Source organism: Nannospalax galili, unplaced genomic scaffold, assembly GCF_000622305.1.
Source record: "Nannospalax galili isolate Female #2095 unplaced genomic scaffold, S.galili_v1.0 scaffold155, whole genome shotgun sequence".
Lineage (NCBI taxonomy): Eukaryota > Metazoa > Chordata > Mammalia > Rodentia > Spalacidae > Nannospalax > Nannospalax galili.
In genome coordinates this window covers 1,963,832-1,982,512 of record NW_008339923.1, presented here as the reverse complement: position 1 = coordinate 1,982,512, position 18,681 = coordinate 1,963,832, and the positions used below count along the sequence as shown (strand labels likewise).

Genomic DNA, 18,681 nt, shown 5'->3' with positions numbered 1-18,681 from the left:
GAGGAGGAGGAGGAGAAGTTGGAAGGCGGAGATGGTGGTGAGAGTTCTGGAAGGAGCTGGAAGGTACAGAGTGGATATGATCAAAATACATTGCATAAGCATAAGAAATTCTCAAAGAATAAACAAATTCTATTTTTAAAAGAATGTGTGACAGTAGGTAAACATGCTGCACGGTGAAGCTCAAGCTCTGTTAAGTACCTTTCCGAATAAGAACCAACAAACCGCTGTTGACAAGTCCCTGAATGGCCGTATCTTTTCAGTCTGATGACTCTAGATAAAAAACCTTTCAAATTATACAGAAAGGTTCACAATTTAAGGAGAAAGGATTAGTGCTTCCTGTAATGGAATACCTAGCCTCACCTTGTATAATAAATAGTATTTTGGAAATCCACATCTGTGAGTTATCACGGACAATTTTCTTAAGACTTTACATTTTAAATTCACATATTATTCCTCAAAGTTCATTGCACTCTGACTTTGGATGTTAATCCAGAGCACTTTGAGTCCCACGGCTTCCCCTGACTATCTGTATGTCCTTCAACTCCCTGGGCTCCTGCTTTCCATCTAAGAAACACAGAAAGAAAATAAAAGCACAGAGTTGTTTTCCTGATGGAATCAGCTACTATAAGCAACTTGCTTGGCATAGTTAAAAGTTATTGATGAGATAGTGCATTATTTTCATGAATAACCAGGAAATAGTATCAAAATATTAACTACCTCTGGGTATGGCTTTAATTCCAGCACTCAGGAGGCTAAGGCAAGAGGATTAAGAGTTCCAGACCAACCTGAGCTACATGGTGACTTCTAGGCTGGACTATGAAACCCTAGCTTTAAAGAAGTATATACATATTAAATATCATTTTATCTTCTGATTTCAAAGCTGGCCAGCACAAAGGAGCCCTCCTGGACTCCCTCACAGTTCTATTATATATGCCTGGTTTGTGTCTCTTTAGTACATATTCTATTTATGGCATGACATCTTCAACTGGTAGACATCTGTTCCCATTTTTATTTACTTTATCTTCTCATCTTTGTTATAAGCCTGATGAGGGTAAGAAGCAGCCTTCCCCCTGATTTGTCTCTTTTGATTAAGTGCCATGCAGGGCTCCATGCATTGTGAGCCCTTTTTTCTTCCTGAAGGCTAAAACCAGTGGTCATTATGCATTTCTCAAACCCAATAGAAGAATAATGAATTAGTTTGGGTCCATGCTGAAATAGAAAGTACAAAAGGAATTGAAGATAATGCAATATAACAACCCTGTAAAACGCAGAATGTGTAATGCCCTACTCAGTTTGACAGGAATGGGGGTTTGGGCTGGGGAGGGGAACCAATGCACTGACAATAGTCTCTTGTGTGGTCTCACAGTTAGGAGCATAGAATAGGACCCAGCAAAACATGAGGAAAGAAATGACTGGTGGCTATCCCAGGTAAGTCAAATGCCAAAGGGAGACACTTAAGAAGTCCCATATATGTGAATGTATGCACATGTATATGTAGGGACTAGCAAATACAAAAACTGAGAAAAGACAATTTACTCTATGAAAACATCACTGGAAAGCTTCATAAAGGTGCTTTTAGCAAATGTACTGGGTCCAAATATGAATTAAGAGGAAGAACAGGTGATTGGAAAGTCCGTGCAACAAGAGAGACCAGGTAAGGAAGAGAGAGTGGACATGGGCAGGTACAGGTGGGAAGTCAGGGCACAAGGAAAATCAGGAAGCATCCCTGAGTCCCAAATGATGATGGTGAATAAGTCACTGGAAAACTCAAAACTGCTTTCCTTTCCCTGGCATTATAATGCCTCGATCAACTCTTATTAGTGTGAGAACGTTGAGAAGTGTAAGTGAACCAGTGGTTTTCGGGTTTCCTCGTGCTGGTGCTTTTTTAAGACTGTGGCATGGATATATTAAAATTATTTTCAAAATGATTACTATAAAACTTTGTATTGAAAAGTCAATGACTAAAGGCTTAGATCATTTATCTCTTATATAATTCAGGGTCATAAAAAAGTACAAGAAAAAATTTTAAAGTATGAGTTTATAAAAAGAGAGTGAACTATCTGTTTTGTATCTGACTAGGTTCCTCAAGATGAATGGTCAGGGTACACACCTCGAGGTAAAGATGATGAGATTCCATGCCGAAGGATGCGAAGTGGCAGTTACATCAAGGCCATGGGGGATGAAGACAGTGGGGACTCAGACACAAGTCCCAAGCCTTCTCCCAAAGTTGCTGCACGAAGAGAAAGCTATCTCAAGGCTACGCAGCCATCCCTCACAGAGCTCACCACACTCAAGTAAGTGATCCTTTCATGTTACTTTCTTTGGTCAACCCCTGGTGTTCCCACTGAGGATCAATCAGACTGTTTGATGACAAGAGTTAGTGGAGCCGAAAACTTCCTTCAGATGGAATGGTGTGATGCACTGAATGGTCTATTGTTTTTGACACTGAATTTGACTTGCATATACCAATGTCACCAAAGATGGTGGATTCTGGGTGTACGGTGCATTGACCAGAAGCTGAACTCTTAACCCCTAAGAAGCAACCCAGAATAGCTTCTGAAAAGAATAAGATTTCTGGTCAAGGAGCAGACCCATGTTCCCCAGTTTGGGACATATTTTTCAGTCACTAAATACACAAGGGAACTCCTCCTTAAAAGAGTTCTTGGGCTTTCAGAAAATTATGTGATATAATAGAGATGATTATGTCAAAGAACTTTATAGAATGTGGTGGTTTTGCTTGAAAATTGTGTGATACATGATAGTTCTTGGCATGTGTGTTTAAATTTGGACTCTATACATATTACAACTTGTCAGACCTTAAAGTAGTTTTTGTTTTGAAAATTGCGTGTGTAAGTAGTCCTATTTCCATTTGTGCTGTTTGGAGAAAAAGAACAGCTTTGCAAAGGAAATAACTGAAACATTTTTTAAACAGATCTAATTTAAATTTTATATTACTTATAGAGAATAAATCAGATCTTTGGAATGCAGATCCAGTTGAACCTAAAAATATACTGTAGGTCGTCTAAAAGCCTTGATTCCATATTTTAATGAAATACACGTGACTAATATGTATACATTCATATTAGGTTACAAAATGAAATATTAAGAAACAAAATAAATAAAACAGAAAAGGCCAAAGCAATTGGGTTAAAAAAAATCAGATTGTTAATCAAGAACATTGAACAATAGCTAACTATTCTATAACAGGAATTTATTTAAATAGCAAAGTACACTATATTTTTAAAACCCGGACAGGAAAATGTACTCATGAATCTTTTTCATGGATCCATATGGAATTACTCTGAATCTTTTTAATCAAAAATTAACATTAATATGTTAGTGAGCCAGTCCACAAGAAGAATCAGTTCTTCCTTTCCTTCCTATTCCAGATGCCCTCTCTCTTGCTTTTAAGTGTGACTTTCTTGGGCCTATCATTACAAACTATCACAAACTTAGTGGCTGCAAACAAACATGGAAATATGTTGTGCCCTAGTACAAGAAGCTAGCAGTTGAACCAAAGTAACAGCAGAGCCATGCATTACATGGCTAGGGCTGTCCTTCCTTGTTCCGTCACAGATCCTGGTTGTGACCAGCAATACTTCAAATTCCTTGGCTGATATCACATGGTGCTGTCGTGTCACTGGCTTCTTATGACCTCCCTAATAGCCTCATGTCAACTTGACTAAATCTACAAGACCTTGTTCCAAAACACTATGCTACAAGGTCACATTCACAGTTACTAGCAGTGTATCTATTGGGGGAACGTGATTCCACCTATAATAAAGTTGATCATAGAAAGAAATTTCATTGGACTTTGACACTCCTAGCAGAGGCTCAGAAAATTAAATATACCCAAACTAAAAAACTGGTTTTGTATAAAAGATGTTGAACCAAGATATTGTGAAATGAGGGTACCCAAAGCCTCTGATGGAAAATATCACCTGCAGACCTTAAAATATGTCTCTATGAGCCAGCAATACAGCCATAGTATTAATTGGTGCCTTCTAAAAGACAAAGGCATTCAAAGAGCATGAAGTCACGTAAACCTTCAAGTTATTTTCCTCATCTGAAACCAAGCAGTGAGATTCAGCCGTCTCCAGCATCCTCCCACCTCTTGAGGATTCTGTTAAGTCATCACCAGAGTGTGCCGGATTAGTTGATTGGCACCTTGGGTCTTAGGTGATGGGATACAGTGACTGCTGCTTCTCACAGCAGCAATACATTGATATGAGAAGAGAAACAGGCAGGGCTGTGAGGATGATGAGGAAGGGTGTTCTGAGGAAAGCTCAGGACAGCAACAGATGCCAAAATCAGCATTCCCAGTGGTGCACTGGGGCCATTCTGCTCAAAGCTCTGGGGACACAGCCCTTGAAATTCTTTCTCCTACATAATAATTATCCTTCTTCTACATAATATTGTCCTTCACTAATTCCCTTGGCCTTATGTTGGCAGCCATATTCTTTTAAAATAAAATATCTAGGAATAAACTTGACCAAAGACATTAAAGATCTCTACAATGAATATTCTCTAGAGGTTTTAAGAGCAGAAAGAAGCAAGGAGATAGCGACTACTGACAGTGTGTCTGACAATGTGACACAGCATTGTCATCTACAGAGTTCACACGAGTATGTGATTGAGTTATTAAAAAACAACCAAAATCATAATGTTTTAACTACATTTATGATTTTTGTGTTAGACTGTATTCATGGCTATCCTGGGGCAGATGTAGCCCATGAGCTGCAGGTCAGACCTGCCCAGTAGAGGATCGGCTACCTCAATGAAATGATTGAACTAAATGTAAATTACTGAGTGCTATTTCTTTCCTCCAAACTGGTGGAAACCCAAAATGGAAACCAATTTACTTACAAATTACAAAACATTTTCCATTCCTCAGGACAGTTTCATCAAACTATCTCTGTTGATCTATTCCTCAGCAAACCAGAGAGCATCTGACCACCATTCAGGCATGCTTTTCTTCTCTGTGTGACTGTGGAATTTGCCAGAATCATTCGTCAGTCTACTTATCACCAGTCACTTCCATTATCATTGCAGTCTACATATCACTCTTCTATCATACTTACTCACATATGATTATTTAATGATTTCTAGTTCAATAGGATTTTAGGAGAAAAAGGCAAAAATTCAGACATGTCATGACTCATAATCAGCTCTATCTTGTTCCATGTTTTGACTGGAGTCATTATTTTTCTAGATGTTTGACACTTTTAGTCCCTTGTGCAGAAAAAAGATACCCATATCCTGGAATTCTAGTTCCCAAAAAAGAAAACTATATTTATGTTCCTGCTTCTTTGACATTTAAGTCAATTTTTTCCTCCTTCCTCCTCAACAATTCACAGCTTTAAGGATGAATCATAGCCATGAACCAAGATAACTAAAATTAGTCAAATGGGATTGGGACAACATCTTGTTTGAGACTGTCCACGCCCTTCTTCTCTCAGAAATGTTGGAGAGAAAGCACTCCTACACTTCCCTACATTATTTTTCTTTTTCTGTTTTCAGAGGCATCTTAAGAATTTGTTTATGGGTGTGGAATTCATCAGCTACTTAATATTAGTGATTGGGTCTTCAAATATGCAAAGCCTAAGGGCAAGTGAACACTCTGGAATCAGAAGACTTGGCAATGAAGTCCATCTCCATTTACAAAGCTCCTCTGAAAGCCATCATCTCCCTTACTCTCCTCCCCTCTCTCCTTCTCCCCACTCTACTCTTACCCTGTGCGTCATTGCTAACCTTCCTTCTTTAGGGATTAGCGAACAGTGAATCTGCAGTGGCCTATTCCCTAGAATATTATTGTGCTCATTTCTGAAAATGCTTCTTAATATTCAGTGATAAACATTCAGGCAACTAGAGGAGAAGTTTTAGCCAGAATTCCTTCAAAACATATCCCCACAGTTTGGCTCTGAGAGAGTGTGTCCATCTTTTATTTGGTTATGCTATAGTATTTGGTTTTTCTTTGTTACATGAGTGTTTTGTCTGTGTGTATGTAAGTACACCACACACATGCAATGCCCACTAAGGCCAAAAGAGGGCACCAGATCCCCTGGAACTGAAATGAAAAACAATTGTTAGCCACCATGTTGGTACTGGGACCAAACCAGTGTCCTCTGTAAGAGCAGCCAGTGCTCTTAATCACTGAACCATCTTTCCAGCCCCAAGATACAGTTTATGTTCAAAGTTAGACTACTAACTGCTGCCATGATTAGTTAAAATCATGGCCAAATCTTGAATTTATTTTACTCAATATACTGTAGAAGGAATCTTTTTTAAAATGTTATTAAGCGAGTTGTCACTTAAAATATTCTAAAGTTAAGCTCAAATATCCAGTATGCAAAGAAAATAATGCCTCAACATTTCTTCATACTTTTATCCCTTCAGCCAGGCACTAGGGAAGAAAATTCCCCCTAGAAGAGGCAGTCATTAATATGATAGGTTTTGAAACTCCTCTAAAATTGGTAAGAAGGGCCCTGGGCTTTGTGATGAGGCCAGTCATAGCTCTTAGCAATTTTGATAAAGTGTCTAAAAAAATGCCTTGAAGGAAGTTCATCTCCAATCTTAAATGTCTTGAAGGCAGGCAGGCTTTCATTTTCAGGATGGCTAATCTGCTTCATCTTCATTTTTTCCCAAATCCTCACTTTTTAAAGAGATAAGTTTCTCTATTAGTTACTTTTCTCATGTTGTGACCAAATAGGTGACATAAAGCAACTTATGAGAGGAACAGTTTACTGTGGTCTACAGTTAGTTGGAGAGGGTACACAGTCCATCATAGTGGAGAGGTGCCCAGAGCTCAAGACAATGACAGCAAGCGGCTAGAATTCCTCAAGTCTGGGAAGTCCAGGAAGCAGAGAGATACTAATGTCCCTGCTCAGCTGGCCTCCTTTTCCCTTTTTGTTTAGTCTGGGACCCCATTCTGTGAGATGACTGCTCACATTCAGGGTAGGTCTTCCCTCCTCTGCTAAACCCCTCTGACAACATCCCCACAGACCCACCCAGAGGTACCTCCTCGGTGATTCCAAATCAAGTCAAGCTGGCAACAGAGATGATGGATCATAGCTGGTGAAACACTAAACAGCTCTTTGCTTTTGGCTAACGGCTCAACAAAATAATGCTCAGGCTTTTAGCACAAATCGTGGCTCCAACCATGACTCTCCCAGAGCCAGGCCTAAGGCAGACAGCATTAGCAAATCCCAGCATTGATGAATGAGCACTGGACTCCCTTGCCTAGGGCTCAGTGATCCCTGATGTTTACAGATGCTATAGCTTATCTACATGAAAGGTTCCTGAGGAACCTCTTGGTACTAATGAGAAAGATGAAAAGATTAAACACACACACAAAAAAAAAACTAGTTATTCTCAGTTTAAAGACAGAAGGAAATAGTATTGGTAAAGGAAATGCTTTCAGAAGAGGCAGAGAGGTGTTCTCCTTCAACTTTAATTCTGGAGATTTAAAATGAATCAGTTCTACATCAGGAGCATGAAAGCAATAACCTCTCACTGGAGTCTCTTGTTTATCTTTGTATAAATTTCTTTTTTTCTCTCTAGACACAGTGTCCTCTGCCTGTTCCTCACATTCCACATGCCCCTCCTACAAACCGACTGTTCTTCATGTTCTTTCTCTTTCCAGAAAAAGAGGAGGGGTATTGGAGATGGGAGCATTGCTATTTTTTCCCAAAGATGTAAGCCATTTGTAAGGACACAGCACTAGACATCATCCGTCTTGTCCTAAGTATGTGAAATGTCTTTGTCCCTCTGTGTTTTCCTTTACCATTCCTCTTCTATCTTCTCCATAGTATAACTGTGACATAAAATAGCAAACACTCCATGCAGTCAAAGGGAGGACAGAATAACACGAAAGACACTAAAACGTTGAGAGTTTAGTTCAGTGACCAAACCCTCTTTTCCCCAATCCTTCCAGCTCTTCTCACTTTCCAAAATAATAAATGGAAAAAATGTTAAAACAGGAACATCATTCCTGCTCTTAAATTATCACTTGTTCACAGACAAAGATCTAAATGTCTTTTAACCCCTTTAAAACTAGGAAGCAAGGAACACAAAACATTTCCTGTAATTACAGTTCCTGAGCACCAGGCCAAGGTTCAGAAAACTGTTCCTTCACTGGGATATGAAAGCTCACCTTTGAATGGTGTAAGTCTATGTGAATAGTATGCCCTGCATCCTGTCCTGCTCCCTTACTATGTAATTACTCTTTTGAAAAGCCTGTTTCAGAAAGAAGCTTACATAGATTGAACTGTCTTGAAATGGCCTTGGTCACAGAAAAGAGGGAAGTGTGTGTGTGTGTGTGTGTGTGTGTGTGTGTATGTGTGTATACGCCTGTGTGTATATGTGTGTTTAAGGGAGGTGAAAGCAGGAAAAGAAATCCAGGTACTTTATGGAAAGCTGGAATAGAGAGATTAAAAAACAAGAAACAGAGCCGGATGTGGTAGCACAGGCCTTTAATCTCAGTACTTGGAGGCAGAGGCAGGTGAATCTCTATATAGTGAGTTCCAGGCCAGCTGGGGCTACCGAGAGAGCGTATCTCAAAAAATCAATCAATCAATCAATCAATCAATCAATAAATAAATAAATAAATAAATAAATAAATAAGAAATATATTTGCATCTTTTTTGTTTGGTTGGTTGGTTTTTTTGAGACAGGATCTCATTATGTAGCCCTGACTGGCCTGTAGACCTCAAACCCACAGCGATCTGCCTGCCTCTGCTTCCCATGTGCTGGGATTGAAGGCATATGCTGCTGTACTTGACTCTACATTTTTTAAAGATTTTTTTCTTAATTATGTGTGTTCGGGGATTGGGTGTATGTACATTTGAGTGTAGGTGCCTGTGGTAGCCAGAAGGTGATGTCAGATCACTGGAATCTGAAGTTTTAGGCAGTTGTAAGCCACCAAGCATGGGTGCTAGGGACCAAGCTCAGATCCTCCAGAAAAGAAGCAAGCACTCTTAACTGCTGAGACATTTCTCCATCCCAGAAGGAGGGAAGGGCCAAGTAGCCACAGGACCAGAGATGCAGGCGGTATTGGCTGACAGAAGATGTGGGCAGAAGAGATAACCTCATAGAAGCCTGGCTTCAGCTCTGAGGGCCAAATGCCACAGCACATCCTAGATCTATACCTGTGCCTTACAGTGCACACCTGGCCCTTTATAGGATAGCAGACTGCATTTGCATCCTTCACAACTGACAGCACAGAGCTATGTAAACAAAGCCAGGGTACAGCAGAGAAATGTGAGCAGGGAAAGATTAAGCAGGTTAAGGTTCTAGAAGTAAACAATTTCTGTTCCCCCTAGGTAGAGCTGCCTAAAATCCTGTGAGAAAGGAAGATTTCTGTTTGCAAAGAGCCTTAAAATCCTCATATCTTCCCTATGTACTGATAGGCATTTCTTCAATTTAGTATCTGTTTCTCCTGTTAAGGTATAGACAGCCAGGTAAAGAGAATGCCCTGATTATAATCAAAACTTTTATTCATGCAATCATTCATTTATTCATGCCATAAACATTTATTCAGTACCCTTAACATTTAAGCACCATGTGAGTCATTTATACCTTGATTTCAATACATTACATAGTTTTCTGGTTTTCAGATTTTATACACACACACACACACACACACACACACATCTAGAAGACAGGCACAACACAGAGTAAAGGAGCTTAAAATTCAGAATCCAAAGGTGTCAGTGCTGACAGCTGCCATAGTCCATTTACTGTTGCTGTAACTGAGCTCCACAGACTGAGTAATCTATAAAAATTACAGGTATTTAAGACAGAATGTGTGAAATCCTGTGGGCTGGCTATGGGGGTACAGATATAAGTAAATATGATTAAGATGTATGAAATCCACAAAAATTCAATAGAAAATATACACTGAAAAAATAAATATTAAAAAATTACAAGTATTGGCTCAATGTTGCAGGGGCTGGGAAGGCCAGATGCATGGGGCAGCATCTGGAGATGGTTTTCTGCTGCATCATGCTATGGTAGAGGACATCACAGGGAGAGATGGAGCAGACCCAATGGCTTGGGTCTGTCTTCCTTTTCTGATCAAGCCACTAATACCACCATGGATGCCTCATCTTCACAACCTCACCTAATCTATTACCTCCCAAAGACCCCATCTCCAGATACCATAACTTGTGATCTGTAGATTGTTGCCAACACATGAACTTGAGTTGTCAAGAAAGCTCATCAAATTATAGCAGTGGGTTTTTTCTGAGTTTTTCTGGTAGGAAAAATCTACTTTATTTGACTTGGGGAAGGGACTTCTAATTGGGGTGGAGGAGGCAGTCTGTTGTCTTGAGATTTGGTTTTTTATTATAGGATACTATTTTATCAGCATAGTTGAAGTTTTATTAACTTTGCTTTCAGCTTATATCATTAAAGAATGTTCACCCTGTACCTAAACAGCAGAGCATCATGCAGGAATGAAAAGCTTCAATGGGAATCCCAAGCAGTCATGTGAGAAGCTACTCCTAATCCTTTTTGGAAGAAAGCCTGCATGAATGTATCTTTACAGAGGATGAATATGAGCGAGCAGGACCATCAGTGTCCCCACATAGCAAACAGGAGGAAGTCTGAGCTGCAGCCCATAGAGTTCAGGTTACCTACAAGGAAGAACAACTAATTTGCAAACTTTCAGAGAAAGCTCCTAAGCATCCCTTTATATATTCTGAATTCTCTGAGAACTTTGATAATTCTGCTTGGAGTCTTTAAGTATGATAAATTAACATCAGATTTTTTCCCAGCGTGGGGAGTCTAAGACTTTAGCACAGGGTCAGCATCATAGTCTCATAAACATTAATCCTATATTTCCAAGATGAGCTTGTAAGAAGATGAGATTTCAACTCCATAAATACATATCTTCCCTTGACTATTTCCTTTCTGCCAGTAGAATTACCATTGTCCAAAACAGTCATGAAACATTGTGGGTTTTACTTCTAACCTCTTTGAGCTTTATGTCTTCATCATTTCTCACTTGAATGATTCCAATGAACTGATTTGTCTTGGTGCCACAAGCCTCTCTCTGCTCCAGCTCTTTCCAAAGACTTTCTAGCAGGCTACTGAAAACTTGTACCTAAATCCTGTTTTGCCTATGATGCACAAAGTCCTCAACAGAGCATTCCAAAGCTTCCTAGTAAATGTCTACTCTCCTCTGAGATCTTTAAGCTTCCCAGCAGATGTCTACTTTCCTTTGAGATCTTCCCTGCTGTCCCTCTACAATTGCTATGCTCCAATCACAGAGAGATCTTTATTAGTCTGGGATTCTATTTTTCAGACTTCAGACCAGGTGTTCAACATGATAGGCTAGATTAAGATGGGTGTTTTAAAACAACCTCAAAATCAAAGACTTCCAACAATAAAATATTATTTCTTGCTCACAATATTTGTCCAACTGGGTCATTAGGGAACTCTGTTCACTGTGGTTGCCCAGAGACCAGGTATGGGTACCCAGTAGCAAAAATACTTTCAAACTTACCAAAACAGAGAAAGAACACAGTGAAACAGATTACCTCCCCCTCCCGTTCCACTGGCAAAAGCTAGTGACACAACCAGGCCTGGCTTCAGAGGGCAGGCAACCTGACCATGTGCTGGGACACAAACACAAAACAGTATCTGTCAAACAGCTGTAATGACTATCTAAATCCATCCTTTTGGACAGTAAATCAATATCTCTCTCTCTCTCTCTCTCTCTCTCTCTCTCTCTCTCTTTCCCCCTCTCCCTCTCCCTTCCTCCCTCCCTCCCTCCCTCTCATAAGAAAAATGCACTCATGTTCACCATCAAAGGGAAAAAAATCTAGAAACCCTATCCTATCCTGGCAAAATATCAACCTTAAACTTCATAGTCTATAGTTGATGTATAAAAGTGTGTGCCACAGAGAATGATCCAGAGCTCAGGTATGGATATACAGACTCAAAGCACAAATTGTCTGCCTCCCATATATCCAATACATAAATATAAAATAAGAATGAAACTCCTCAATAAACACTCCCATTAGGAAGGAGGAAGAAGGCAACGACAGTAGACATCATCGAGCTACAATTTACACACACACACACACACACACACACACACCCTGAGTAGGATGCTGCAGGTTCTCATTCTAGGGGAAGGCAGTATTTCTTGAGTAGGCTGCCATCCTGCTCTCTGGGAGCAACTTCTTGTTCACTGTTCTCCATGTCTCTGAGCTTCCTCTCTGGAAGGACACTGCTGTTATTCTCCTTATATCCATAGTCCACACCAGGGATCATGTGTTTCTTAGAAGCCCAAGTGGCATTTCAGAACTCCTCCAGAGACAGGTCTTTTAATCTCATCTTGTGATTCCTTTGGCAGTATAGCTTTATAAGAGTGAGATGAGCTTCTTATCTCTCAACTCCAGTGAGCTCCATGGACCAATTATAGAATTCTTGTAGAAGCGATTACTATTTGGGCTCAGTTTGTTTGCATTCCTAGCCACATGCCTCAATTTAAAGACTCTCAGTTCATGGGCTGAAATAAGAAAACTAAACTTATTAACTGTTCGCCTCTGAATAATTTTGTGTCATCAAAGGGATTTGCTTAATTGCATCTTCATTCTAAATTCTCTGAATCTACTCAGATGTTTAAAGAACTGGGAGAGGTGGGCATTCCTTGAATGGAACTTTGCCAGAAGAGGTGATTTTCACATTCCTTCATCATTAAAACCCCTTCTTGGGTTTTACCTTTCACAAGTTAACTTAAAACCAGCTCCTTCTTCCAGTGCTGCAAGCTCACAAATGTCTAGAGTCTGTTTATTCTCTTCATCTCCTCCTCGAAAACTAGCCTTTTTTCTCTGAATTCATTTCCTTCCTACCATGAAATAGCTTGTCAAATGTTGCCAACAGCAACCAGCATATGCTATTAACGCTGTTATGAGTCCATTTGTTATATCATCTCTCTTCCAAGTTGCAGAAAGCAGTTTACAAAATGACTCACTTATTGGAGGATGTGGACCAACTCTTTCTCCAGTCTCGAATGACAATTATTTGCTGATGAATACTAAATCTTGAAAGCACTTACAGGAGCACCTCATGTCTGGTACCAATGTATGCCTCAGCTAGGATAGGTCAACTTTCCTCTGCTGATAAACAACTCCCAAACCCCTCAGTTTCCTTATGGCTCACAGAATCATGAGTGGTTAGGAGGCTCAGTTCCTTGCAGTCATTCCCATCCTCAGGAAGGCAGAGGCTCCACCTCAGTACTGACTCCCACAATTGCCAAGTAACAGAACGGGAACATGGCAAACTAAGCACTTTTTCCTGTAGTGAGATGTGATAGGTGCTCACATTTCATTGCTTAAGACATCAACATGAGCTCACCCAATTTCAAAAAGGCAGAGAAGTGTTGTACTGCCATGTGCCCAGAAAACAGAGGTGCTAAGTGAACAGTGGTCATAATACCTGAAGGCTTTCCTTCATGCTGTTCCTCCCCACTCCTCTACACTGTCATTCCCACTCACAAGACACCAGAGGATACAGCTCAGACTCCAAGGCTAGATTGTTTCTGTGCAGAAGCACAGTGCTGCTAATATTCCTTCCCTGGGGGAGATGTAAACAACATTTCCCCCTCTTCTTAAGGTCCCAATGATAAAGTGAGATATGTTTCCACCAAAGTCCACTCTGGGGAACCAGTGAGTTTATTGCACTTACTTACAGAGCAATGGGTGAAAGATTACAGGCAGGAGCATGGGTGACCTTAAAGCAACCAAACAGGATGGTCTGCCCCCAGCATGGAAGATGGCTTCCCCATGGCTAAGTAGATGGAGCCCTCTCCCTCTGTCCTTCCCCACCTATATACTCCTAACCTTATGTGCAATTAGGGCAGAATTATATACAGCTGGTTGAAAGAAGGGTCTGGATGCTCAGCTAAGGGTCCCATGACCATCCCAACTCCTCTTTCTATGAGGGAACATCAGCAGTGAACAAGCCCAGGTATGATCTTTTGCAAGGAGGAACTAACAAAGGTGGTGCCCAGAGGACAGTGCTTTACAGCACAAGGCTCTATCACTTATAGGTGCAGTGCCATGGAAATTTAGTTCACCATTCTGTGTCTCAACTTCCTCATCAGTGATACGGGGATAATTACTTTTGCTACCACAGAGTGATTGTGAAGGTTCCGGAAGGTAAGTGTGTGATGCACTTGCACAATGAGATGCTATCTGTATGTCAACTCATCATCACCATTATAATGACCATGTATGTGCTAAGAATTGGGATATGTTAATCCTCTGGATTCCTAGTATAGCAATCTCGTAGGGGAAAGACTAGAAGACTGTTCCCTTTCTTTTAAATCATTCTCTTCCCAATGGGCACTATTTCTTCTTTCTAAGAACTTCTAAAACACGTGTGAACATTTCTGAAGATAGTTTGAGCCTTCTTATGCACATTTGTGTTATACTTTCTCTCTCCCTCGAGTAGAAAACAAGTAACGTTTGTGAAGCCCTTGGCATAGGGTCATCCCCAAGCAGATGCTGAACATATGTTAGCTACCCCCTTACCATCATCCCTGCATGCCTAGAGTACTTTGGACATGAGCCTCCCACAGAGACATCAACCTGAAGCCCTTGAGTGAATGGCCTTCTAGCCTCTGCCAGGCATTCTTCAGCTGTGTCTGTACTTAGACTCTTCAGCTTTCCTGTGCCTTGGAATCTGTGTCTCACTGAAAATCTGGCTGTTCCTTCTCAACCCTGCTTAGCACTGCCAGCCCACCTGGAGCCTGGGGGCTCAGTCTGGCAGGTACACATTAATGTGTTAAAAATATCTGTACAGCCATGCCAAGTATTGTCATCCACTTTGAATATTACCATATTTCCTTCAGCTCATCTGGGGAATCCCTGTTCTTTCTAGTTCTGTAAGGAGGAGGGAGTTAGTTATAAGATTCTAATCCTTTTAGAATCTAGGAGAGGTCATCTTCCATGCCCACATTAACCACTCTGTGCTTTTAAAACTCATTTTCAAATCCACACCAGTGAGGAGGAGATACATTTGACCACCTATCCTGATAGATAATAGTATTTTTATTTTCTTCTAAGTGGAGATCCTTGGGGGAAAACATGTTAGCTGTTTTGTTTCATTTTTCTAAAGTAAGGTAAATTCATTAAATCCCTATGTTCTTCACCCGCCTTCCCCTCACCTTTCCTGGGTTTATTTAAGCAGTTGCCCATAGCAACCACCAACCCTCTAAGTAGCTAAGCTGGGTGTTGTAGAAGTAGCTTGGCACGCTTCCTCTGTCTTGGCCCTCATGCATATTCTATAATCCCTGAAGGTACCTGCATTATAATTTAAATGATAATTTACACATATCAACAATAGGTTTAGCTCTCCTACAAGTCAGAGAGAAAGCACTGCAGTTTGAATGATATACTAAGAGTTACTACTGTTTGGGTTCACTGGTCGCCCTCAATATTGTTAGTGGCAGAATAGTTCTGGAAGGAGAGGAAAATCACGAAGAAGGCAGAAGACCTTGACACCTCCTCTGTCTTCCTCACCCTTCACAGTAGTGCCCACGGCCCTGGGGACCTCGGGCTCAGGTGGTGCTGAGGAGAGGCAGCACTGGCACAAAGGGGGGCCTTACCTCTCTGGCACCTTCTGTGAGGGTCTTTACTTCCCACACGGTTTTCTTCATCTGTGGAATGGGTCTAATTACCTATCGTTAAATAAATCCTGTGACAATTAAATTTGCTAACAAAGCCTGGGCTGCTAATCCAAAATGCTTTTCCCGTTCAGATGTATCGTGTCTTCTACGCACCAGATACAAATACTTTTAAGCAACCAATCTTGGGGGCTGCAAATAAGACTCAATACATACTGCTCTTGCAAAGAACCAGAGTTTGGTTCCCAGCACCTATGTTAGGTGGCTCACAACTACCTGTCTCTCCAACTCCAGGGGATCTGATACCCTCTTCTGACTTCCTCAGGCACTACGCTCATATCCACAAACCCATACACAGACACCCACATCTACATAATTAAAAATAAATATCAAAGCAAACAAATACTCTTAGATGAAAAGGGACAAGTGGAAACCCTAGAGACAGACATATTTACAAAGAACTGATTCTCATCCCTCCCCGACTCTGGATATGACAGGCAGTCAGGGAGAACCCATGGCCCTATGAATCGCTCTCCATGCACAGGCATCCCATTCTGCTCCATTCAACTCTTGAGACTCTTCTAGACTGATTTTCCTCCACTCTGAAGCTCCCCTTTGGCCTTTTCTCAGCCCCAAAAGAAAGGCATTTCTCAGGAAAGCCCCAGAAGTTTAAGCAGCTCAGCGTGAAGTGGTCTGTTTCTCCCCAGGCTCCCCGTCTGACTGCAGCTCTATATGGCTGCTTTCCAGTCCCTGCCTTTTGGCCATCTCTCCCTCTCTCCTGTCCTCTGTTGGAAGAATCCCACTGGCAAGTTACAATGAACTGACTTATTACCAGTCAGATGAAGTCAGATGTTTTTCTCATTCTAACCTAGGATCTTTGCTATTTCTAGGACCTCAGTACTTATGGAAGTGGGGCTAACAGTGCACTCATCTCACTTGATGAATTTGGGTAAACTTGTGTTTTAGGGAATGGAATGACCTATTGATCCCCCACTGAAAACACTAAGAAGATGCTGCTTATGTTCACCAGCCTTGATGATAGGAGCCTTTCTTCTGTTACAGTTCATGTGTTTTTATGCTTCTATCTTCTCTTGACAGCCTGCTTAGCTTGCCATAAGGAGACACTTCAGATTAGGTGGTTTAAACAGTAGAAATGTATTGTTCCCTAGTTCTGAAGGCAGGAAGTCTGAGATCAGGGTACCATTATGGTCAGATGCTGATGAGAGACTTTCTATTGACTAATCTCTTCTAACAAGAGTGATGGGGGTGGGAGAGTTGAAAGAGAGACTGAGCAAGCTCTCTTGTTATAAGCACACTAATTCCATTATGAAGGTCCTGCCCTTAAGACCCCATCCAAACTTAATGCCTAAAGGCTTCATCTCTAAAATCCATCTCTTTAGACATGAGGACTTCAACATGTGGAGGGAACACAATGCAGTTCATAGCACTTGACATTCATTTTTTTGTCTGTAAGAAAGGTGTTGATACAGTCCAGGGAGGAGAAACTATTGGCCAACTCAGTACAGCACCTGAATTTCTAAGTCACCATTGCTCCTGTTGTAGGGATGTACTTTGGCCACATGGTAAGGACTCAGCAGGCCTTATCTTGTGTTGATTTCAGTGCTTAGCTTCCTGGCTAGGCAGTGGTGACGATCGGCAGCATATTTATAAATCTGGCTCAGATGATAACAGTTCTGTGTCCTCCTAGGATCTCTTGGAGGAGCTGTCACTCATCAATGCATGACCCCTCTTTTTCTGGCTTCTTAAGAGAACATACAACCTAAATCCTTCCTGCCAAGAATGTTGTAGTTACAAGACAACACTTTTCATATGCAGTAGCTGTGAGAGTGTGTCATGGTTGGATGCATCCTACAGTTGTGAAAGTTTATCGTTTGCTGCTCACTTGATTGTTAAATAACTCTCATCTACTCAGAAGAATCTGTTCCACAATGGCCGATTTTGTTAGTCAGCTTTCTGTTATCCCTGAAAGAAAAACCTGAGATAATATTCTTATGAAGAAGAAAAGTTTGGTTTTGGCTCACAGTTTCTCGGGTTCTTGTCCATGGTTGATTGGCCCTGATGTTTTAAAGCTTGTGGCAAGGCATCTCACAGTGGGAGCTCATGGTAAAGGAAACTTGGAAAAAAGAGAGATGAGGAAAAGGCTGGGATCCCACTCTCCCCTTGAAGGGCACACCTCCCCCCTTAAAGATTCTACTTCCCAGGAGTACCATATGGGGTACCAAGATTTACCAACTGGATCTTTGGGATATTTTAAAGGTCATGAGCAGAACCGGGGTGTGGCCCCAGAGCCAGTACATTTTCCATAATATTAAATGCCAGTGCAAAATGGGTAAGGGACATAATTTTGAATAAGAGACTGTTTCCTTCAGATTTTCACTATGAAAGATTTTCAGAACAACCTCATGTCTGGAGTTTTAGTGCCCTTCCCGTCTTCATCACAAATTAATTTTTCTTTCTCTGTCCTCTGCATTAGAGCAGAGGACAGAGAGAGAGGTGTGCTGTTGCAGGTAGTGTCAGTGATATTTGCCTGGGGTTGCGGGGGAAACCTGGCACCACTTGGCAAAAGCCCAGTGAGAGCTGATGATTCCTGGCTCCTGTGAACCCTTTGACTGTCAGGGGACACCTCCCTGTGGCTGACCAAATCCTTTAATTCTGCTAGTCCCATGGCAGTGCCTTGCAGCCCTTCTAGATGCTAATGAGCGACCACAGAAAGGTTATGAGTTGTGTTGTGGGTTTTGTTTGGCATGGCATGTGAAAAAAGATTTCTGTTTTACTGGGGTAATTTGTACTTGACAAGCCATGAAACCATAAGAAAACAGGTGAACACAATGGAGAAAATATATTTATTTAGTGTGTCCAGCTTAGCCCCATAAGAAAATCCTCTTACCATACTTATTTTACCTGTTAACTGCACTACAAGCTACTTTTTATATCAGAAAATAAAATTTGTACAATTAGTACTCAAAAAGAGAAAGAAGAACGAGGAGGAACAGAGAGGAAATAAGAGGAGGAGGGAAGGAGAG

The 18,681-nt window shown here is 41.1% G+C and overlaps 1 protein-coding gene across 10 annotated transcripts in view; it reads left to right on the top strand.

Moving 5' to 3' along the window:
- Dlgap1 (DLG associated protein 1) overlaps positions 1–18,681 on the top strand; it is a 1,065,856-nt gene that overhangs the window by 747,279 nt on the left and 299,896 nt on the right. For all 10 annotated transcript variants that reach the window (XM_029564283.1, XM_029564284.1, XM_008834624.3 and 7 more), the window contains one exon: positions 2,080–2,294. In XM_029564283.1, coding sequence (XP_029420143.1) covers positions 2,080–2,294 — 215 coding nt within the window. The remainder of the gene's footprint in view (positions 1–2,079; positions 2,295–18,681) is intronic.